The sequence below is a fragment of the Phascolarctos cinereus genome, unplaced genomic scaffold (genome assembly GCF_003287225.1).
Source record: "Phascolarctos cinereus isolate Bilbo 61053 unplaced genomic scaffold, phaCin_HiC Scaffold_3;HRSCAF=262, whole genome shotgun sequence".
Taxonomy (NCBI): Eukaryota; Metazoa; Chordata; class Mammalia; order Diprotodontia; family Phascolarctidae; genus Phascolarctos; species Phascolarctos cinereus.
The window spans coordinates 92,600,308-92,625,649 of record NW_027555736.1 but is presented as its reverse complement, the minus strand read 5'-3'; the positions used below and the strand labels follow the sequence as shown (position 1 = coordinate 92,625,649).

The window sequence follows — 25,342 nt, the reverse complement described above, 5'->3', positions numbered from 1 at the left end:
AAGGGAAGTGTAAATAAATATAGCGGGTGGTGAAAGTAGGCTGCTGCTGACTGCCAACAATGACTTGTCTTTTATACCAACTCTCCTGACATCTCTGAGGATGTATATCTCCATAAAAGGAGATGTCATGCAGCAAGAATGAGGTATAACAGCCCAAGAACCATACGAGTACTCATAAAATATGAAAAGAACCAGAACAAAGTATCTAATCAATTGAGGAGAATCTATGGAAGACTTACAGAAAGACAGGGACAAGAATCATACAGGATAAGAAGATATTTATACATTTTGATCTATACTAGAGTCCATATTGATGATATAATTGATCTGAGGTATCCAAATGAGTTTTCAATTTTGAATACAGAACTGACAAGTAGTGACTTTAAAAGAACATTGTGTGTATATTGATACTGGGACTTTGTTCCTTTTTAATGATTCTAAATGCTATACATAACACAGCAAAATAAAATGTGACCTGGGTTGGGTAAGTCACTTTACCTGTCTTTCTCATCTGTAAAACAGGGATTAACTCATACATTTTCAAAAATTGCTTTCAATACTAACATTCTGTGATTTTTATGTAAAACTATGTATGGAAAAATATTATAATAATGCCTTTATAGTGCCATATACCATGAAAATGCAAAAGCAATACCCATTTTCACTTTAAGAGCATTCCTTCTATTATAAAAGCAAGAAAAATTCAGTATTTTCTCTGTGAAAAAAAAAGACCATTGTGTGTCTAAGTCTGAGATTAAGAATATACTGTGGGTAATATTAACAAGTGACTTACCCAGGGCCATAGAATTTCTGGCAGAGTAAAGAATTCATATACTAATAATCAAGAATTGAGCAAATGACTAGCAACACTGAAGAGGACAAAATATGTGCTCTTCAGTCACCAGCAATAACTCTACTTTAAGAATGACCCCCTTCCCTCAGGTAACTGTGTGCCAACTGAACCTTCCCAGTCTTCTTATGCTTTAATCTCACCCCCCACATACTCTTCAATTCAGTGACATTGGCCTCCCTGCTGTTTCACGAACAACATATTCCATCTCCTAGCTCCTGGCTCCTGGCTCTGTCTGTCCCCCGTGCCTGAAATGCTCTCCCTCATATCTGCCTCCTGGTTTCAAAAAGTCCCAACTAAAATCCCACCTTCTATCAGAAGCCTTTCCCAACCCCTCTTAATTCCTCAATTAGTTTTTTTTCCTATTTATCCTATATATAGCTTGTTTTACATATTTGTTTCCTTGCTGTCTCTCCCTTTAGACTGTGAGCTCTTTGAGGGCAGGGACTCTCTTTTTGCCTTTCTTTGTATTTCAGCACGTAGCACAGTGCCTGACACACATTAAGTATTTAATAAGTGTGCACTTTCTGGCTGAACATATGGTCTTTTGACATTTTTATAGCATCCTGATAAGAATGTTAAATAGAAAGAGAGTCCAACTTAAGATATAATAGGTACTTCTTCCATCTCATCTACAAGTTTCATTCCTTTGGCATTAAAAAAAAGATTCAGAATTAAAATAGAGCCCCTGGGTATAAATACCAGTTCAAATAGTTTTTTCAACTGATACTGAGGCCAACTCACTATCAAGGATGCCTGTTAACTCTCTAGTTCATCAGTACATATATTCTGGACATACAACGTAAACGAGCACAGCCCAGAGATAGAAAGGTCACTACCCCTCACCAGTCATATATTCCTCAGCTTTGGAACTCCACCCTAAGGGTGAGTTATGTTGAGTGGTGGCCAAGTACAAACATACCTAACCAACTATACCTAGCTGGTCCCAGATTATGCTTCACATGCCATAGAGCGATCTACTAGGAAACCAGAGCTTACTCAAGCATCTTGCCACTTTCCCTGATACTATGCATATACCCTTCTCCCTGCTTCCACTTATTGCTCTGAGAACATTGGTCAAATCAATACCACTATTGTTACTGGAAAGAATATAACAACTGATTATGCTATGGCTCCTCTTGAAATTCCTATGACTTCCCAAACCAAAACTCCCTTCCCTAGCTCCAAATCTCCTATACAAGCTAGTTCCCACTATTAGAATTGATAACTGGCCCATCCATGCTGTAAAGCAATGTGGTACTTATGCTCCAAAGTCCACCAAATATTGCATACCCTTTAACCTAGTGCACTCTACTAAGCTCATAATCCAAAGAGATCAAGACAAGGAGAAAAGGAACCATATATACAAAAATATTTATAACAGCTCATTTTATAGTGGCAAAGAGGAGTACCCATTAACTAGAGAATGGCTGACCAATTATGGTATGTGAATATAACAGAAAACTATTATTCCACAAAAAATTATAATAGAGATGATTCAGAGAAACCTGAGAAGGTCTGTATGAAATGATGCAGAGTGAAGTGAGCAGAACCAGGGGAGCACTTTATGCAATTTATACAGTATCACAAAAACAAACAACTTTGAAAGCCTTAAGATCTCTGATCAATGCAATGACCAACCATGACTGAGAAAACTGCTGACTCAACGTTACCTATCCCCTGACACAGACGCAATAGAATTGAGATGCAGAATGAGACAAAGATTTTTAGACATGAACAATTCAGGAATTTTCTTGCTTGATTATGGCATAATTGTTACAAGGGTTTTGTTTTTCTTTCTTTTAAGTTAAGTGTGAGAAAAAGAGGGAGTGATAACAAATGTTTGTTAATTTAAAAAAAACAAAACAAAATGTGAAAATTACAGTTTCTTGATAGCGGGAAATATCTGAGTTTTGCATTTGTATCATCAGCACTTATGATATACCTGGCACATAGCAGTCCTTTAATAAATGTTTTCTCATTCGTCTAAAGAGAAACAAGTAAAAAGAAATCTGACTTTTTTATGTCCTCCAAAACAAAAATTATCTCCCCATTAAAGTATGTGGTCAAAAAGACGGGGAAGGGGAGCTTACTTGGTCCTCTCTATCCATCTTAACTGAAATTAAACATCTTTGATACAGGTGGGTACTTGAGGGTCATTGGAAGAGGGTTAGCCAGTCATGGGCATAAGAAAACTGCTCTGCTGAAAGGGAATGGGATTCTCCATTTGCCATTGCTAGAACTAAGGCTGCTTTTACTCTTTCTACTCTGGATAAAAGGCTTTTATTATGTGGTTCTCTTCATAGCAATATATTCCCTCCTTCTGGTAAAGATCCATAATAACAACATGGCCTGTCTTTTAACAGAGCCTAATAAATAGTACATTGGGAACTTGAAACCACTCTACTTTGTTGTACACAACCAACCACACTGCTCTCTTATCCTTTCTTCTCATTTCTGTTAATGGTTATTTTTAAAGAGCTAGCACAGAAATAGATCAATAATACATACTGTGCATGGATATGATGGAAGCTGACCTATACCCCAGGTAGAGAGATATGTAAATAGTTAATGGTCTGAGGTAAATTAATTCTATTGTCAATCATATGTTTCTGTAATGAAATGGTATGTTTTACCTATAAAGTCAGAGTTTTCTAAACAGGTGGTTCATTTAAAGCACCATTGAAATAACTAGGTCCTGTTTTGTTTAAATCAAGGCTTCTTAAACTTTTTTCCACTGAAACTCCTTTTCCCATTTTGGCAGCATTCCTTGGTGATGCATGGCCTGAGGGCATGTGCAGTGCAAAGTGCACATGCTTTGTGTTCTGAACCAAGGCTGCAGTGAAGTGGTGCAATGAAACACAGGCAAGAGCTGCCAGAAATACCTCAGATTCATTATGTGCTTGATTTTGAATTAATTTTTGGTCACTGCGCATTCAGAAACCTTTCACTGTTTCATAACCCCATGTGAGGTTGCAACTCACAGTTTAAGAAGTGCTGGTTTAAATCTTCATGCAGAGGCAACATGGCATAGTGGAAAGGGAGGTGGATTCGAAAGCAAAAGAGCTGGATTTGAATCTAAGCTATTCATTACATATTATCCAGGCTAGTTATTATATACAACATGTGGAACCTTAGGCAAGTCAATTGATCTCCATGGTTTTGGAAACGTCCTCTGTAGAATACGAGTGTTGGACTAGATGGCCCTCATAGTTCTTTCAGGTCTAAATCCATGATGCTGAACCTAATATATGCAAGACACTGTCTTAGGCACTGGAGAAAGAGAAGCAGTAGAAGATATGATCCCTGTTTTCAAGGAGTTTATAGTCTAGTAGGATTTAACTATAAACTGACACCAATACAAAGCAATATAAGGGCCAAATGAATGACACAGACAGTTAAGTGTCACATAAGTTCTGAGGACAAAAGGCTCAAATTAGGGTTATCTAGCAGGCTTGTTTCCCTCATTCAAAACCTGGTTCCCCTCCATCACCCCTGTCAGTATTTTTGATCATCTGTGCCTAGGGTGGGTACGCTGCATCTACCCTTTGTACAACAGGAAGGGAGAACTATGCCCACGATTTCAGGAAGCACTTAGGACTGATCCCCATTTGTTCAATTCATTTATTCAATAAATATTTATCAAACATCTACTCTACTCAAGAATCACAAACGAACAAGGAGAAAAGAAGAAACAACACAAAAATGTTATCCATTCCTATAGCCATTTACCCTTTTTCTTCTAAATTTTATTCTTCACAAAAAACACTGGAAACAGAGTCAGAATTGGATTCAAATCCTAGATCAACAAGCACAGATTTAGAGCTGGAAAGGACCACAGAGGCCATGTGGCAGGACATCCTCATTTGACTTATGCCTGAGGCACTGAAGTCAAGACAGGTTAAGTAATCTGCCCACAGTAATGCAGTTAATGTCTGAGGGGGATAGGAACCCAGGTCTTCCTGGCTCCAAGTTCAAAACTGGATCCATTATACCATGCTGCCACTTCCCATATGACTTTGGAGAAATTACTTAACTTGAGACTTAATTTCCTCATCTATGTAATAGAGATATTCATACCTACCCTCCATTATCTCAATGAATTGTGACTGGGTGGTACAAAGCTGGGAGGGATAGCCCAAAACCCAATAGGTTAAAATGTTGGGTCAAATCTAATAAAATTGATTAGTGACAAACGTGAAGTTTTATATTTGCATTTTTAAAAATCTGCTTTACAAATGCAAGATTGGGAAGGTATAGCTAGTTAACAAGCACAGAATTTCAGAGTTGAAAGGGATCCTGGGTGGCCATCTATTGTAAACCCTACCTAAAAGAATGGCCCTCAGTTCGTAAAAGAAAAGATCTGGGGGTTCTGTGGATTTGAAAGTAAATAAGAGTTAACAGTGGCACTATGGCGATAAAAGCTAATGCTATCTTTGGCTACCATAAGTGAGATGTAGCATCCAGGCCTAGAAGAGTTGACAGTTCTTATATGCTCTGCTACAATAAGAACAAATCTGGAACACTCATCATTTTGAGGCACCCCATTTTAGGAATGCTAGTGATAAGCCAGAGTATATTTTCCAGAAGCTTACTACAATGCTGAAGGACCCTAAGATCATAACATATAAGTACTGAGTGAAGGAATTGAAGATAGTTGCCATGAAAAAGAGGAAAAACTATAGAGTGGCAAAATGGCATAGTGGATAGAGTGCTAGAGAACTTAGGTCAGAAAGACCTAAGTTCAAATTCAGTCTCAGACTCTTGGTAGCTCAGTGACTTTGGGTAAGTCAATTTGCCTTTACCTGCCTCAATGTGAGATAGAGTTAATAATAGCACCCACTTGCCAGGGTTGTTGAGGATGAAATGAGATTGCATATATACATATATACACATATGTATATAAAGTGCATTGCAAAACTTCAAGTGCTATGCAATCTTAGCTATTATTACTATTATGTGACAACTATCTTCAAGTATTTCATGTGAAATTTAGCTCCAGAGGGAAGGACTAGGGGAAATATATGGAAGGTACAAAGAGACAAATGTAGGCTTGAAACTTCCTGATAACTGGATAACAGAGAATTAGAACTGTCCAGAAGAGGAATTAGCTGCCCCACACCTGTACTGGGCTCACTCTCTACTGGAAATTTTCAACCACAGATTGGAAAACCATTTATTGGATATAAGGCTGAGGGGATTCTTGGGCAGGTATAGAATGGACCAGATGGACTTTGAGGCCCCTCCCAGCTCTAATATCCTTTGAGTCTATAATCAAATGAAAAAATATATGTAAAAGAATTATTTTATAAATGGCAAAGCATAATATAAATGTGAGGAATGATTATCTGTTTTAACACTGTCAATGTCCCTTCCTTTTGCTGAGTCAATGAGTTCCCCTTGCTTTCCACTACATTGTTGTCTTTTCCTTTGCCCTACATCATCTGGGCAGAAAGACAAGAATGATAAAATCCAATTATTGAGTAAGAACTCTTCTAATGCCTTCTTAGCCTCTTTTCTTTCTAAGAATTTAGATATGTGTAGGTATCCCAGCAGAGGAAGCTGTCCAAGTATTAGGAAAATGTGGCTAGGTACATACACCTGCATTTTCCTCTTGTCTGACTGATGATCACTAGTAATCAAACCCTAACCCTATATTAATTCCACCATTTGCCTCCTTCATTCCTATTCACATGCTGCTGAATGAAACTGGATGAAGTTATGAAAACATGTTAAATAGGTCCACAACAAATTTAGGCTATCTAATCTCAAATGGGACTTCACTGTGGCAACAAAATCTTACTCTTCCCTAATCAAACAGCTATCATGGTGGTGTCAAAGTCAAATAGAAATAAATCTCTGCAGACTGCATATTTACTTATGAAACCACAAATTGACAATATCTTGTACTGTCTTTTTATTAATTTTGTTAAAAATTTCCCAATTACATTTAATCTGGTTCTGGCAGCACTCAAGAGTTTTGTGGCTACTTGCAAGTTTGACATCTCTGCTCCATCATACTCAGCACAACACATATTCCAAACCTCATTTCTTCTCGTCTCCCATGGCACACCCAACTCCAAGCTGAGGACTTTGCCCAATACTTCATTTTTTAAAACTGAGACCAATTGTCAAGAGTTCCTCCTCTCCCCATCTCATATCTCTGTGACATCATCATTCAATATCTCCTCCTGCACTTCTACCTCTGATGAAGCAGTAGCCCTTCTCCTTCCCAAGGCCAACCATTCCACCTGCACCCTTCCTCCAATTCCTTCATGTTTTCTATAGCATATTACTCCCATTATCATCTTCACTCTACCTAAATTTTACTCTCTCCTCATCTACAGTTTTCTTTCATTTTGCTAACAAACACACCCACGCTTCCCCAATCTTTAAAAAGCCCTCATTTAGGGGCAGTTAGGTAGTGCAGTGGATAAAGCACCGGCCCTGAAGTCAGGAGGACCTGAGTTCAAATCCGGCCTCAGACCAAACACTTGACACGTACTAGCTGTGTGACCTTGGGCAAGTCACTTAACCCTGATTACCTCACTAAAAAGAAAAAATAAATAATAAATAAATAAATAAATAAAAATAAAAATAAAAGCCCTCATTTGGTCATACCATGTTATCAGTTATTGGCCTCTTTCCTCTCCTGTTCAGTGAAACTGAGGTGGGGGGGGGAATCTATATTCTGTGTCTCTATTTCCTCTCTTCTAAACCCTATTCTGTAATCTGGCTTCTGACCTTTCAATTAAAAGCTTTCTGTCCAAAGTTACCAATGATTAAATTTTAATTATCCAATCTAATGGCCTTTTCTTAACCTTCTTGACCTGTCTACATCATGTGACACAGTTGGTCATCTTCTTCTCCTATATACTCTCTTCCCCCTGAGTTTTCATGACACTGATCTCTCTTGATCCTCCTCCTACCTATCTGACCACCCCTTCTCAGTCTCCTTTACTGGATGTTCAATACACACACACACACACACACACACACACACACACACACACACACACGTATGCATGTATGTGTGTATACACATATGAAAATATATCATCATATTATAATAGATTATATAGATTAATATATAATCAATATTAATTATGTAGCACCTATTACTTACATGTAATTACATTTATATTATATTATTTCTAGATAATATATTATATGATACATAATTAATTACAAATGAAATATTAATAAAAATTAATTCATAGATTATATGTCTATAATCTATGATGTTATAATATTTTCATGTATGTATACATGTTTGTGTGTATATATACATACATGTATAAGCATGTATGTGTATATATGTGTGTGTGTATAAATATTTCATGTCCACAAATTAGGTAGCTATGCTAGTCTGTGACATAGGTGCAGAGTTAGCAACTTTTTTTTTTAGTTGCCTAAACACCTTTGAATTTTGTATAGAAGGGAAGGGGTGATTAGCAGTCCCCCTATCCAGCTATCCTAGAGTCCAGATATAATCACATTAAATTATGTGCCCTTGGCAAAGTCACTCAACCACTCTAGAGCTAAGATCCTATCTAATTTTAAAATGCTGTTCATCTGTTCATCAGAGAGAGTGGATACCTTCTCTATGAAGTGATAAGCTTATTTACAGAGTAAATAAGATATGGTCCTTGCCTTCAAAGCTCATGAAATTTGGGAGGGATAATAAGAAAAGGACACAAATAAATATGATGTAAATTAGAATGTGAGAAATGTGAGAAATATAAAGTACTAGGAGATCAGATTTCATTATTTGTATTCCCAGTGCCTGACACACAGTAGGTGCTCAATTAATGATTGTTGATTAACTGATGAGTGAGAGGTCAACTGAACCATACACGTGCATAGTGTCCATACACATAATATCTTTCCTTTTCTTCTACCATAGACAACACTATCACCTTTGAATTCTCATCCTCCTATCAACAATTATTCAAGGGAATAAGAAAACTCGAGATGTGTTAACAGTCCAAGATGCTCTTTATGACACCCTAAGCATCCTTAAAACTGCTCTGAGACATGATGATCTGGAAAATCATCATTACCCAACTTCTCCTTCAGCATATACCATGAGTATCATCAGCCATGGTGTCACTATGCAGGTTATGAGAGTCGAAAGTTGAATAGCATTTTTAAGGAACCAACAAGTAGAAGCTGACACGTTTCAAAAACAATCAAGTCATTGCTGCTTTTAATTGTAATTTTCAGCTGACATTTTAAATGTGAAGATGCAGAATTTAGAGTTTTGAAAAAAGCTAAATGTATCTATTTCTGATATCCAAGAGGTTTTTTTGATCATTGCTGCCTCTCTTTCCCCCCTTTCCTCCATCTCTTCCTAATCAAATTCTCTTTTTCTCTCTTTGTCTATATCACTTCCCTGCAATCTGTCATCTTGTGTTATTTCAAGAAAAAAAAATTTGTTAACACATGCTCACAATCATCAAGGAGACAATTTATGGGTGTAAGTAGAAGGAGATTATGTTTCAACTGTATAAAAGCCAATAATAAAAACCTCTTGCACAAAGCTTCCAGTTTCCATTTTGTGCCAAGCATTTGTTTTTAACTTACAGATTTACAATTACTACATTCAGAGTAAGCAGAGATAGAAAAGACTTCTGGAGTCATTTACTCTAAGTATCAAAAGAAAGAGTACAGAAAACTTTCCTCCAGAATTTGGACCAAAGTCCTAAAACTTAAGTCTCTGGGGGCTTAGTGTCTTACCTCTAACATGTACAATCTAGTTACTGAAAGAAAGCACATTTCTTCAAGCTTATGTGTCATGCTACACATTTGCATCATGTAGTTAATCTCACAGAACTGCACACACTGTGTGACATGTCTGCTATTCTTTACCATCTGGTGCCTGTAGTTGACATTCAGTTTGAAAAACACATGCAGGAAAAAAAATCCACCCTCATTCACTCTGAGTTGAAATAGGTAACAGAACAATGAGCTTTGTAATCCAGACTTTTGGAAAGATGGAGAAGCAGAAGTAGAAATGAAAAACAGAATATTTTTAAATCACCAAACATTATAAAGGACAAACCTTCTCTTTTGTTTTCTTGTTTTCAGCTTTAAGATCTTCATATTCACCAATTGCTATAAGAGAACAGGGGAAACAACATTATAACACTCAGAAATGAAAAATAATCAAGCTTATTAAATTTAAATTTCATTCATCTGAACTCAGAAGGTCAGAACCTTCAATTATCTGTATTTCCCCAAACCAGTCCATTTTAAGGAGGAAGAACAATTATCAAGGAGAAAAAGTCACAGTATCAATTTGTCAAAAAAACAAGAACCACAACAAACAACTTCCAGGCAATTAAATCTGATTAGTTCAAATTTAGCTCAATCCCTCCTACCTCCAGTCCTGCACACTGAGAATTCAGTTCCAAATCATGACCCTTGGCCATTGCAACATCCTCAATTATCAAACCAAGATTATATGCTATTCATTAAACTCTATCAAGTCAGAAAAGTGACTCATAGGTTTTACAAAGACTTGCTATATATTGAAATGAAAAAGAATTGCCCACTTTCAACTGAATTTTAACATCTCAAACACTCAAATTAGTCAGTATTTGATTATATATTAAAATTCAGCAGGCAACCCACAATGTATTAGTCGCTCTCAAATGAACAATACAAAAATATCATTCTAACAAGGGTGATTCATACCACAGATTTTGGCTTCTTTAGCACTCCCATAATTATTTTTATTTCAGAACACACACTAATAGATGAATGTACCTAGAAAGTCAAAGAAATCAAAGTTTAACAAACTCACAAAGACAAATTCCATGCCTAGTACCCTCAGCACAGGCATGTAAAATTGAAGGTTTTGAAGGACAGAAGGGAAACATTAGGGAGTTAAAAAGGAAAAGAAGGATGAGACCAATTGTTATAGAAGAACTGGGCAAGTTATCTCCCTTCTCCAACCTCAGTTTCATCAAGTGTAAAATGAGAAGATTCGAATAGATTGTCTCTAAGGTCCCTTTCATAGCTGGTATTCTATTTAAGCATATCAAAGGTAGGGCTTAAGAAAACTAGTGAGCCTAATGATTATCTACTTCCCATTCCACTCTACTACATGCAACAAATCCCAGGATTCCAACACTTGATTAAAACTAGTGACTTTCCTGATCTACTGAAAAATCCCATTGCAATTCTGACATTTAAAAATGTTTTAAAGATGATCTGCATGCAAAAAAATCTATGGCATATCTAGAGGGGCAAGGTTTTTTCTACACAGGAATAGAAATAGTACCACTTCCAAGAAGGCCAAAATAGGGAAACAAGACTAAAAACAATAATAACAGTAGCAACAGCAACAACAACAACAAAACTCAGAACCCACAGCTTCCCAATACCATCGATTACCTGAACCTTTGTTTGCCATTAATGCTAGAGGTGTTTGCTTCCAACTACCAGAGGTAAGGGAAATCTGAGAACAGCTCACAGGAAGATGGATCTACAGCCTGAAGGGACCTCAAAGGTCATCTTATCCACTACCACCCCAAGCACCACCCATTTAAAGATAAAGAAACTGAAGCCCAGAATGTTAAGGTACTAGTAAGGGAAAGAGCTGAGATTCGAACTCAGGTCCTCTGATTCTAAATGCAACTCTCAGCTAATTTATTGGAGTGAAATAATCTTGGTTTCCTACAGCAGCGATCTAAAGGGATAAGAATGCCTCCTGTGACATGTTACACAAATAATTAAAATTTAAAATGATGTAAAACAAACCCCTAACCAACAGAAACTTTGAAACCATGAAAGCATCTATAGTAAACACAAGGCCTCCATCTTTCTTTCCTTATTTTCCCCAACTGTAAAGAAAAACAAGGACATTTTCTCCAAAGTCTACCTTATGAAGTAGTTGGCTAAAAATACAAGAAATGCTAAAGGTCCTTACTAACAATTAGTACATTGTATCAGGTTTAAGATAGCAAAATGGGAAGGGTACTAAACTTAGAACAAAGTCAGTGGAAGCTGAATTCATCTCCGGGGTCCACTACTTACTAGCCACGTGACAAATCATTTAACTTCTCGGATCTTTCTTTTCCTCATCTGTTAAATGGGAGCAACTACATTCATCCACTACCTACTTCAAATGGTTGTTTTGAAGAACATTCTTTATACATTGTCAAGAAACTGAGCAATTCTGATTCCAGTACTTCACAGTGTCCATTTAAAAATAAAAGAAAACAAAAATAAAGAAACTTTAGGCTGGTTACTTAGTATTCAAAAGTGGATGGAGGTTAGGTTGAAAAGCCAAAATTTATTTAACATATCATTCCTAGTGACCTAGTCTGTGGTCATGCATGCCATAATAAAGGCTTACAAAACCATGATCTCATGTAGGCAATAAGGAGTTATTTTTCTTTTCTTTTTTTTCCTACTTAACACATCTGATAGATGTTTGAAGGCTTTCTTTATCACACTAATACTATTCTTCCCATTATATGGCTGATAGCACCCAGATGGAACACTGTTGATTCCCTCAATTACTAGGTCTTTATGGAAAGCATTAATTAAGAACCCTTCACCTATGGTGTCTTAATGGAAATCAGGTGAAAATGTGTTTTCTTGTAAATGACTACATGCAACTTTTTTTTTCAAGGCTGTAGGCAGGAAGGGGAAATGGGGGAAATGAGAGCTAAAGGGTAAGGGAAAGAGAGCCATGGGGAGGGGAGAGAGGTGGGCAAAGAATGTTCATTGGAAAAAAAGAAATTCGTATTCATGTTTTGAATTATTCTTCAAAGCTACAAGAAGCTTAAGACCATGGATACTCATCTACCTCAAAAATTTAATTCTCTCACTCTTTCTCTCTTCTTCTCCCTCTTTCTCTCTCCCTCCCTCATCTCTCCTCCCATATCTCTTTATCTCTCTCTTTCTCCCTCCACTGTATGTCTCTCCCTCTTCCCTCTCCTTATGTCTCTCTTTTCTCTCTACTTTCTCTTCTTGCTTCCATTTCTCCCTCCCCCCATCTCCTCCTCCTCATCTTGTTCTTCTCTCTATCTCTCTCTCTGTCTCTGTCTGTCTCTCTGTCTCTCTCCCTTTCTCCTCCCTCCCTCTCTTGTCCCTCTGTCTCTCCTTTTCTCTCTGCCTTCTCTTTCTCTCTTCCTCTCACTCACACAAACCCCTTACACACACACACACACACACACACACACACACACACACACACACACACACACACTGCTCTTCTCTGTCCTCAGCCAACAATGCTGTAATATATACTAAGTGGTTTTTGAGAAACAATAAAACAGAGCTATTGCCATTTTTGTCTTCGAGTAAATTCTCACAAATAGATCCAGCTCTTCTTGTTAATGCTAAAGACTCATTTTACCTAACTCCAGAAGGTAAGGAAATCTCTAGCATGCCAGGAAGGCTTACAAGTCTATTTTCGGTTTCCTATATATCCACAAGGCTTTCACAATCTTTACATGAAAAGATACACACTCCTCAGGAAAGCCCAAGGTTTGTAACTTCCTCTTGCTGGCCTACAGAATAGAGGATAAAGTGAATAATTAAAAGGAGTTTTGATTTGTAGTAATGACATTGTTTTAACTATAAAAAAAGGGGCACTGGGAAAAGTCAATGAAAAATAATTAGAGGAGTAAAGAAAGTGAAGTGGCAGAGATGAAAGTGGAAACATACCTAAAGTAAAAGAATGGGGGGAAAAAATCTACATTCGACTGGACTCCCTAGCTTTCTGTAAGTCCCAACTAAAATCCTGTTTTCTATAGGAAGCCTTCCCCAACCCCTCTTAATTCTAGTGCCCTCCCTCTTGTTAATTATTTCCTATACATCCTGCATATTGCTTGTTTGAACACATTTCTTTGCTTGTTTTCTCCCCTGTTTACAATGTGAGCTTCCTGAGGGCAGGAACTGTTCTTTTTTTTTTTTTGCCTCTTTTTATATCCCTAGTGTTTAGCACAGTGCCTGGCATATAGTAAGTGTTTAATAAATATTTATTGAGACTATTGGCATTTACTGAGCACCAACAGTGTTCAATGGAGTGGGAAGAAAAAAAAGAAAACCAAAGAAATTAAAGGAAACCTGCTTCAGGTTCTTTATTCCTCAATACTCAGTGACACTAAAGGGAAGTTTTTTTTTTTCACCATAAGTTCAATCATGAAAATCAAGAGAATTTTAGAGCTTAGAGATCATTAGGTACCCATCCTAATTGGCAGTGGAGTATGACTTAGGACCTATAGACAGTAATTAAATAGTGCAGGTGGTATTTAAGTAGTCCTTCTACATTTCCTGTGCAAGATCCAAACATATTAGTTCATGTTATCCTTATAACAATCGGGTAAGGGAGGGAAGGCCAAGATTGGTAAACAGGTCTCCTGACTCAAAGGCCTCTTTCTACTAGACTGCATTGTGTAAAGATTGGGTCAATTCTATCACATAAGACTTGGCCGAAGAATGTGAAAACACTACTCATTTCCCCATCCACTATGTTTTATGATTAGAAAATCCAAGAAAAATAAAGTCTTTTATGGCTATCAAATGTAACCTGAAATTCACTGCCTAATGAGATGTTCTAAAGTGAATTTTCATATGATCAGCCTATATGTCTGAGAATGACAGAACACAGAAACACTTCCTAACAATGGTACAAGAAGGAAATGATTTTTCCCCTTACCCTAATGGTGAATAAGGACCTTCGTCATAAAAGACTCTGTTCAATTAGGACACTAATCTTTCTACACAGATACCAATGGGTTCTGCACTTACAGCCAGAACTAAAGAAAGAAGAGCTATTTATACCTACCTTGATAATTAAAGCATTAGGGAGGCAGGGAGAAAGCACTGTTAGAATAACTGATCAAATAACAAAGGTGACATACTGAAATCACATCTGGAAAGAAATTAATGGCAACTCTGAAATTCAGGGGTTCTCTGGAAAGTACACAGTACTTGTTCCAGTAATAATGAGGTACCATCAATAAAGTATAGGCAAGGCTCTCCAACCTAACTAAATAAAATAGCCAAAAACTGGGTAACTAAAAATTCCCAAAATGATCCTAAAGTTTAGCTGAAAAATGTTATTTTTCTCCATGTAGAAACCTGACATTATACTGTTTAAAATAGGAATCACAGGATCTAGAGCTTAGAAGAGCCTTGCACATGGGGAAACTGAGGCCCTGAAAAGTTAAATGAGATGTCCCCAAATCATAAGGCAGTAGGCAGCAAAGTCAGGATTTGAAATAAAAGTTAATACTTTTCTAAGTCATATGTCAATATGCTTTGTCTCATAAGTGGCACAAAAGTAAAGGCTAGGTAGCCCCAGTGAACTCCTAAAATGAAACCAAATTGATCTATCACAGTTTCAAAGGATGAAAGTCACAATATTATCAGATTTGATGACCAAATTAGATTTAAAATTTCATTGTTCTAGGCTGCACATTAATGTTGATGCTCCTCCATAATAACAGGTAATCAAAGTGCCATAGAAATGTTAGCTAATTGCTTTACTTCTACTAGTAGTAGTAATAATAACAACAATAACTACCATTGATCTAGAGCTTTAAGGTTTGCAAAGCATTTTACATACATTATCTCATTTGAAATTCATTGGGAGACAGGTTAAGTGATTGTTCAGATTTGTGCCTCTATGAAATGGCTCAGGCAGCATTCAAACTCAGGTCTTCCTGACTCCAAGTCTAACACCATGCTACCTGGCTGGCTCTAACAATGGATTTTAATTCATACGGCAATGCATAGCTACATCATAGAGTCTACTGGTCTGTTTCAAACTCTACTTAAATCATTAGGGATTTGTATTTACTCATGTTTGAAGATCCATTTGGAGGTGACTTACAGATGAGCAAAGGAGATTTCAGACTCAGAGTTGCAAGCACTACTAAATTATCTAAATATCTGCACATTAATCCAGTTCAACATCAATCTAGTTTACATACAGAAACCCTGTGATAATATAACTGATGATGCTATGGCTTATCTCTGAAATGAGATAAACAGGTGATTATGGCTTGTATCTGAAATGTGACATATGGACATACTTTTGGATTTTATTACATTGTTCATTTGGATTAATTCTGTCCAGGACTGGATAGCAAAATAATATAACTATGCTGTAAAGTTTCTGCCATGATAACATCGTTCACCTAATATGATATTTTCTCAGGTAAGGAGGACAGTCATGATAAGATTGCTGTTGGGGCCAGGATATGCCCACTGAAACATAATTTAAAATGCCTTTGCATTGCTTGACTTCAGATGGATTTAATTTTGAAGCAAAAATAAGGCTTTCATAATGGGTATGGTCAACACAAGACTAAATTTAATGACTTGACTTTGTGCTGAAGTCCTTTTCTCTCCTGGGCACAGCAACTGTTCTGAGCCAATATCACAACCAAGAGTTTACTATAATTTTTACTGACTATAATCATTAGCTAAATAATCTTACGGCACTTAAAATAATATAATGTTTTGGTTTGTTTTAAAACAAACCATGTCTTTCTAAGTCTCTACTTTAAAAGAATCCATGTTTGAACCCATTTTTATTCAAAGAATGGTCAATACTAAATAATCTCATGACAGGGCTTCCTTGTCTACAAGTGGTAACCTTTCCCATCAAAATTTTGATCCATATGTTAATAATAACATGGTATTTCCATGTTTATCAGACAATAAAACTTCATGAATTTCTACATATTCACCAGTGTTTTACACAGAAAATCATAAATCTTATCAAGGGCTACACCAAGTCTATAATATTAAAATAGCTGTCATACCTGGAAAAAACTCAGACCAACCAGGTGAGACATATATTTAGGGTCAAGGAATTGCAATTCAGGACAATGTGCTGCCTTTTCAGACAGGGATGTCTGGGGAAGCTGGGGTTGACACAGCAAACTGTTGTATTTTAAAATAGAAATGTGCACTTCAGGAAATAAGAGATGTGTACAAGGTATAATCCAAAGATGCTATTTCTCTGCATTATTAAAGATGTCTATCACTTAGTAAAATGAAGACCAAAGAAAAGACAAGAGAATTATCTCAGTATCTTCTTGAACATAATCAATCACACTGGCTTCCTAATTTTAAGAGGTACATAACATAACTTTTTAGAAAGACATAATACAGGCAATTATGCTACCTGATAGAAAAGCTGGTGAAATGTTTTCAAGAATTCAATGGTTGAAAGTAGGTGTGATTTGGAAGACAGGGAGCCCAGGGAATAGAAAGTATAAATTAGAGATTGTTCATATTATGACAGGTGTAGGCATTATATTTCACTACTTTCTTCAAAAGTAACTTCATTTATGACATAACACAGTGGATCTGATTTTAAGTAGATTGTCAGTTGTGTAGATGATTGATGTTTGTCCTTGGCATTTTGCCTAGGGGTTAAACCTAGAGACTTATGGACAATAATTTGTTATTGTTTTTTACTTTTTAAAATATGTCACTATGTGTGATCTGGTGAAGTTTCAGGGTAAAATTTGCCATGTGAGTGGGTCGAGTAGAATATGATCCTCACTTTGGAGTTTAATTCTAACTTTCCAAGTTCACACTGTTCATTTGAGAGAAATGTTCTTTACATCATAGGCAAGGGACAAAATATTGTCAGCCCAAAATATCATTCAGAATGTTTATTAAGAAGTGATGATAATAATTGGCTATTTTCAAATCTCAGCATTCCCCCATCAGCTTGAACAAACCTAGAATATGGAGGAGAAAAACTTGGAACTATGCCCCAAAAGTTACCAAACTGTGCTTACCCACTGACCCAGCAACACTACTATTAGCCCCCAAAAAGTTCAAAGAAGGAAGAGAAGTACAAAAATACATATAGCAGCTCTTTTTGTAGTGGCAAAGAACTGGAATGTAAGGAAGTGCCCACCAACTATGGAATGGTCTAACCAATCATGGTATATGAATGTAATGGAATACCAATATGACCTAAGAAATGACAAAAAGAATACTTTCAGAGAAACCTGTGAAGACTTGTATGAACTAATGAAGAGTGAAGTGAGTAGTACCAGGAAAATGATTTATACAATAACAAGAGTGAAAAGACAAACAACTTTGAAAGACTTAAGACTACTTACTGATCATTTCCATAACTATGATTCCAGAGAACTAATGATGAAAAATGCTACCCATTTCCAGACAGAGAGGTGATGGACTGAGGGTTGAGAAGAAAACATATTTTTGGGCATGGCCCATGAAAGAATTTATTTTGTTTAACTATGCATATTTGTTACAAAACATTTGTTTTTCTTTTTCCTTTTCCAGTGGGAATGGGGGAGGTAGGTGTGTGAGAGAGAAAACAGACTTGTGTTCATTAAAAAAAAAAAGTAATTAAAAAATTTAATGTGCAATCTTAGAACTTGAAGATTCTTTAGAGATAATTTAGTTCAACCTTCTCACCCAACACAAAGAGGTTTGGTTGATTAATGAACTGAAGTCACCCTAGATAGAGACCTCTAGTACACCACCACAGGGTCCATGGGCCTGGGCTTATCAACATTTTTAACCATAGCTTAGATGAAGACTTATGAAATTTACATACAACACAAAATGGGAAAGGATAGATAACAAGAGAGAATTAAGATCCAGCTACAAGTTAGAATAATCATCCTTTAGAAGATTAAATCTCATAAAGATAAATGTAAATTCCTGCACTTTGGTTAGAAAAATCAGCTACACAAGTATAGGATGTTAGAGTAGTGAATAAAAAGCAATTCATACTAAAGAGACCTAGGCATTTTAGTGGACTGCCAGCTTAACATGAGTAAACAGTGAAACGTGGTATCCTCAAAAAAACCTGATTCAATTAGACTGCATTAACAGTAAAATAGAAGCCAGAAGAGATATGATAGTTCCATTGCTCTCTGTCATGGTGAGGCCACATTTAAAGTATTATGACTGTTTCTGGACGCTACACTTTGGTAAGGGCATTCACACTCTAGTGCAGGTCCAGAAGAAGACAACCAGAATTATGACAGGCCTTGAGATATCATCCAAAGACCATTGAGGAAGCTAGAGATGGTTAGCCTAGAAAAGACTAGAGACACATGGTCACGGTCAGTATCTTTTCAAACATAGAGGAACTGTCACATAAAAGAAGGATTCAACTTGTTCTAAATGACCTTAGAGAGAACTAGAGCCACTGGGTAAAAAGTTATAAGAAGGCAGATTTGGGCTCAATAGGAGGTCTGATTTCTAATAATATGAACTTTCAAAAAACAGAATGAGTAACTCTGGGGGTAGTGGGTTCCCTGGCACTAAAAGTCTTTAAGCTGAGGCAGTATGACCACTTGTTAAGGACATTATTGCAGAGATTTATGTTTCAGGTTAGGGCAACTGGGTGGCACAGTGAACAGAATGCCAGGCCTGGAGTCAGAAAGACTTATCTTCCTAAGGTCAAATGTGGCCTCAGACACTTATTAGCTATGTAACCCTGAGCAAGTCACTTAACCCTGTTTGCCTCAGTTTCCTGCTCTGTAAAATGAGCTGGAGAAGGAAATGGCAAACCACTCCAGTATATTTGCCAAGAAAATCCCACATGGGGTCACAAAGAGTCGGACACAACTGGAAATGACTCAACAACAACAACAAATGTTTCAGGTGGGAGTTGGATAAGATCCCTTCCAGTTCTGAAGTGACTTGTTTAAAGCGACATGGCAGACAAAATGTTTTATCACATTTGTGAATACAAAGTGGAGACAGACAGAAAATGGATGAGAGAATCAAAAGCAAAAAAAAAAAACCTACTGAGTTGGAACAATAGAAAGGGACAGAAACAAGACCCAAACTCTGGCCTCTCAACTCTAAATCAATGCTTTTTCCATTACACCTTTGAATATTCATCAAGTTACCTCTTTGACCCCACCTTTCCCATCTTAAAACCACAGCTTCTCAAACAATAAGGTTAAATGGCATTGAAAAATTAATGAAATCAAGTCACCTATCATCACTTAGCTCTGAACCAAGTACACCCCTGCTATTTGTACTCCTGGAGTTGGATTAAAAAATTATGTTCTGTATTAAAAGGTCTCATCTCAATGCCTGAATGACTAAAGGTATGAACAATTCAAAAGTAGATATACATTTCAAAAGAGTAGAGTTTCAGAAAGTATCCTTGCCACTCCATGACCTCTGGAGATGGCCTTGGCCAATGGGACATGATGTTTGCAAGAGCCAATTTCTGACTTTTTACTTCTCTACTATGATATGAGTGCTAAAAATAAGTGATGGCTCATCCCACAAATTTACAAATTTTTAATCTGAAAACAAGAGGCATTGTGGCATAGTGGATAAAGTCAGGAGGATGTGGGTTCAAGTCTTGTGGCAAACCATCTATTTGATCTTGGGCAAGTTACCAAATATTTCAGTACCCTAGGCAGCATGCTAAGCCTGCAAACTGTAGAACATTCACTACTGCATTGGTAGAGGAATGGTTCCTCAGAAGGAGGGTTCCTCTGGATACCAATGAAATAATATGCCCAGCCAAAAACCAAAATCAAGGAAGGAAGGAGGGAAGGAAGGAAGGAAGGAAGGAAGGAAGGAAGGAAGGAAGGAAGGAAGGAAGGAAGGAAGGAAGGAAGGAAGGAAGGAAGGAAGGATGGAAGGAAGAGAGGGAGGGAGGGAGGAAAAGCAAGAAGGGAAACTGAAGGCAGGTTTGGTGAACCAGAAGGAAAGGGATGGCTAACACAAACTCATGAAGTTGTGATGACCCACTGAAAGGAGACTTCTATAATCAATATGTGCTTTATATTGAAGGTCCCCACCCCCTCAGTTAATAAATGGTCAGCTCTAGTGGTAGAGTATAAGAAAGATGTACAGGAGGTCCCAAGAGGCTTCATGAAGAAAAGAACTGTTGACTAAACCATGAGCCTGCTAATATTGGCCAGACCTATAAATTGAACTTTAAAGGGGTAGAACATGAAACCATGACATTTTGGAGCTGAAGGGAACCTTAGAGATCATCTAGTACAAGCTCTTCATTTTAGAAATAAGGAAACAAGGCCCTAAAATGATTCATGACTTTTGTCAAATTGCAAGGCAGAGGGACAGATGGGATTAGAAACAAGTACACTCTTTCCCAACTCTACTGTGTTCTCTCTCCTTGAGGTTGCCAGATGAGAGACAACTCTTGGATTAGAGATTAGATAGAGGCTAGGGTTCATGGGGGAAGGACTACATAGGGTAGGACTTGGAGTCAGGAAGTCCTGAGCTGTAATTCTACCTCAGAGACTTTCTAGTTGTGTGACCGTAGGCAAATCCCTTAAAATCTCTCAGCCTCAGTTTCCTCATCTATAACATGGGGATAATAATGACACCTCACAAGATTGTGAGGATAAAATGAGATTTTATATATATGTGTGTGTGTGTGTGTGTGTGTGTGTGTGTGTATGTATGAAGCATTTTGCAAACCTTATAGCACCATGTAATGCCACTATTATTAGAGATATTTTGTAAATATATGTTCATTTTGTGAATACTTCTAAAACTGATTGATTCATTCTGTCTCTCTCTCTCTCTCTCTCTCTCTCTCTCTCTCTCTCTCTCTCTCTCTCTCTCTCTCTCTCTCTCCCACACAAAGTATCTATGTCTGTGAATTACCTCCTGGAAAGTTTCAGAAACAAAATGTTGCTCAGGAGCTACTCAGTTTAGGGTCCCCTGTCACAAAGGCAGTCCAGCACAATGTCCCTGGCTGAGTTCCTAGTGCAAGAATAAAATGCACCCATTGTTTCAGCTTTAGCCAAGTACAAAGAATACTTGTTTATATAGCAATCAAATATTTATTGAGCACTAGAGAAGAGAAAAAACCAGTGACTTTACAAATCAAGAAATGGTTTTCCAGGCCTAACTTTACCACTAACTTAAGTTGACCTTGATCAAGTGACTTGGCTTCTCTAAGAATGTCTCCTCTCATAAAATGAGGTGATTTGACTAATGATCCCTAAGGCTCTCAGTCCTATGATTCTTTAAATTCTAAGATCACTTTCAAGTCTAATAGTCTAGGTCACTGCCATTCTAATACAATGTGCCTAGCACTGTGCTAGCTAAATAATATGGATTACCTACAGCAAATTTTTCCCTTACCTCATTATTCTACTACCTTGAATGTGCAAATCACAACTATGAACACATTTCTTGCCTTCCTCATAAAATCATATCCTCCCACTCCATAGTCTAGCACAACACATGGCACAAAAGAGGCATTTAATAAATGTTTGTCAAATATACGAATAAATGGCAATGAATTCCAAAGGCAAAAGTTAAAAAAAAAACCAGGGCTTATCTTCAGATTTGATTGCATATTAAAAGAACTGGTACTTGTTCCTGTGGTCATGAAAAGCAGGGCTGACATAAGTAACAGCAATCTTTTAAGCTATTTTTTCCAGATTTAAAAAACTAGCCAAAAAGATGACTATTGGAGGAAGTGAAAGGGGAGGGGTAAAATAAAGTGTGGGGACAAGTCAGGAAGATCTGGGTTCAAATCCTTCCTCCAACATATGTGTGGGAAATTCCCTCAACCTCTCTGAAACTTAAGACAACTCCCCAAAACTTAGCCAGAAAAAAAAATCACAGATACTTACTATATGAATAAAGACATAACAATTAATTGCTCTATGATTCCACTAACCAACCCAGTGACTTCCCTGGCCACCCACCCCTCAAGTATATGTGTTGTCTATCTTTCACTATCAGAACCTAAGCTCCTTGAGGACAGAGCCTGTATTGCTTATCCTATTTTTATCCCTGGTGCTTACTACAGAACCTGGCACACAATAAGCACTTAAATGCTTTTCCATCCATTCCTTCTTTCCTTTCTTCCTTTCTTTATTCATCTATCCATCCATCCATCCTCACCAATCCATAAGAGAAATTGAGATGGCCCATTAATCCTAGTTAAGTCATTAAACAAGAGAAACACTGAGCTTTTGTGACCTTATCCCACACTTTTTCTGTTATTGCATATATGATTGTATAGAATCATTCACAGTTTCTGTAGTTCTTAGAGTCTTCACAAGCTATTTAGTTTAATCCCTGGCCTTCAGGGAAGTAAACTATTAGCATTACCATTTTACCAATGAGGCAACTGATACCTAGAGAGATTAAGTGACTACTCCAAGGATACAGTCAGTGAGTGATTTGGAGAGAGAGTAAGGGAATAGACCCTGCCTCCCTATCAGTAGTCATCTAGAAAAATGTGCCTTTCTATAAATTCTCACTTCCTGAATTTGCATTACATTTTTCCTTGGAAATCACTTACACAGGCCATCCTGGGGTGGGAGAAGGCGTATAGAGTATGAAGTTCATACTCATTGGCTGACAGCTTTAATTTTAAATACCATTTGACTATCTTGAGGGTTTTTTTTTTAATCTTTAAGAAAGACTGGTCAAAACCCATAAAATAGAATGCAGAGACGAGGAAATCCACACACTCAGATAGCAGCAGCTGACCTCGCTAAAAGCAGAGACTCCCCACATAGCTGGAGTGTTGACCTACTGTCTAATAAGTTGCTAAAAATGGGAAGTGATAAAACACCTTCTGGCCTGGAAAACATGACCTAGCTTTGAAATGGGGGAAGGGTGAAGGGGAGAGAATGGAAACCAGTCCAAGACAGAACTGAAAAAGATGGAAAGGACCAGGAGAAATCTGACAGGCCTGGGAGCCTCTGGTATTTGGAGGGTGGGGATCAGGGAGGACTTGGAAAGAGAGGCAACATTCATCTAAAGGTACCCTCCCTGCCCATACCAATGCAGGGCAACGGGCAATCACGCGCAACATGTCTTCGTGTCTTTGTCCCGCCCAAACCATGGCAGCCGGGGCCCCTAGCCCCCCACCTCCGGACGCCTCCCCCGATGCTTTGCATTTTTCTAGGCTAGGGCGAATGAACCCGGCAGTCTCCGGCTGTGGGATAAGGCTCCCAGGGAATCGAGGCTGAGCTTTCGAAGCACCTCTCCTGCGCAAAAGGCCGGGAGGAAATGGAGGGGGCAGCCACCCCCTACCCGGGCTTCCACCTGCCCAGGGCAGGGCGTTCTCTAGCTCTCCCGCCCTACCTTCTCCCTCCCCCACCCTTTGGTGAGCAGCTGCAGCAGCAGCCACCGCCCCCTCCCCGCGGGTGGCCCCCTCACCTTGCTCCTTTAGGCTGGTGATGAGCTGCAGCTGCTTCTCCTCGTCCGAGCTGTTCATGTCGGCAGCAGGGAGCGGGGGGGAAGGCAGAGGGGCAAGAAGGGGGAAAAACGAGGGGAGGGAGCTGCCCGGGGGGCAGAAAAAGAAAGATGCCGGTGCTTTGCCGCCCTACTACCCGGAAGTTGGGCTTCCTCCCGCTCCTGCTCCAGCGCCTGCTCCTCCTTCTCCTCCTCCTCCTGGCGCGGAGTGGGCGAGTGAGATCATCCCTACACACACCTACTGCCGCAGCAACCTCCGCCACGGCCACGCCGGGCGGTGGCAGTGCTGTGGTGGCAGAGACGGTGGCCGCTGGCCTCACCTGCGGCCAGGGCCCGGGGGAGTAACAGGAGCGCAAGCTGCAAGGCACGAGGTGTCCCCAGGGACTTAGGGCGTAGCTGCAGATGCCGCTGTCCAGGACCCGGGGCGGCTTCCCTGAGGCACGCGCCAACCCACCCTCCTGCAAAGATAATGGAGGGCGGGGACGACAGGGGACTGTGCGCTGCCCCCCAGCCTCGGGATGCTCGGAGTAGGGACGGAATGGGGGTAGATGGCACTTTGATTTCTTTTCCTATCCCCCACCCCCGACACAAAGACCTGACAGAGAGAGAGAGAGAGAGAGAGAGAGAGAGAGAGAGAGAGAAGAGAGAGAGAGAGAGAGAGAGAGAGATCCCCACCCCATCCCCAATCTCTTTACGATTTCTTAGAAAAACGTGGTATTAGTGTTAACTGTCACCTCCTCGAAAACCCATATGGTTGAGAGGTAGGGAAAGGAAGCAAGACACCCAGAGTGAGAGATTCTGGACTCTGCTGACCAGCGATTTCCCAAAAGAAATTTCCATTTGGCGCTTTCTGAACCATAATGGGGAATAAACAAGGACACAGATCCTGAGTGGTGTGCAGTGGTTTGCCCTAGAGAGAATATCTTGGGCTTCTGTAAGGGAAGACACACCCACCTACCTTCTAGACGGAAGCAGAAAGCTAAAAAGAAATCCTTGCAAAAGAGGAAGGGGACAAATTGTTTTGAAGAACAGTCTACAAAACTGATCTGAATATACATAAATGAGGACTGGTGTGTTAGAGTCATCGCTTGGGTCCCATTGGGTCCTGTGTGACCATTATTTTCCCTTATGAAATAGGCATTGAACCAGTGATTTCCTTGGCATAGGGGGCTCCACAGGTGAGGAAGATCCCTTTACCAATGCGAGTGGGCATTGTCTGCAAATTAGTCTTAGATGTGAGACTTCGGTGTCAACAAATAGAAATGGAGGCCTCTAATTCATGCATAAGGATGCGGGCTG

General features: G+C 38.6%; 1 protein-coding gene across 1 annotated transcript in view; it reads right to left on the bottom strand.

Moving 5' to 3' along the window:
- SHTN1 (shootin 1) overlaps positions 1-24,543 on the bottom strand; it is a 116,743-nt gene extending 92,200 nt beyond the window's left edge. Inside the window, 2 exon segments of the mRNA XM_020988167.2 lie at positions 9,915-9,967; positions 24,008-24,543. Of these exon segments, the coding sequence (XP_020843826.1) occupies positions 9,915-9,967; positions 24,008-24,065 (111 nt within the window). The 5' untranslated portion in view covers positions 24,066-24,543.
- Between the last annotated feature and the right edge of the window lie 799 nt (positions 24,544-25,342).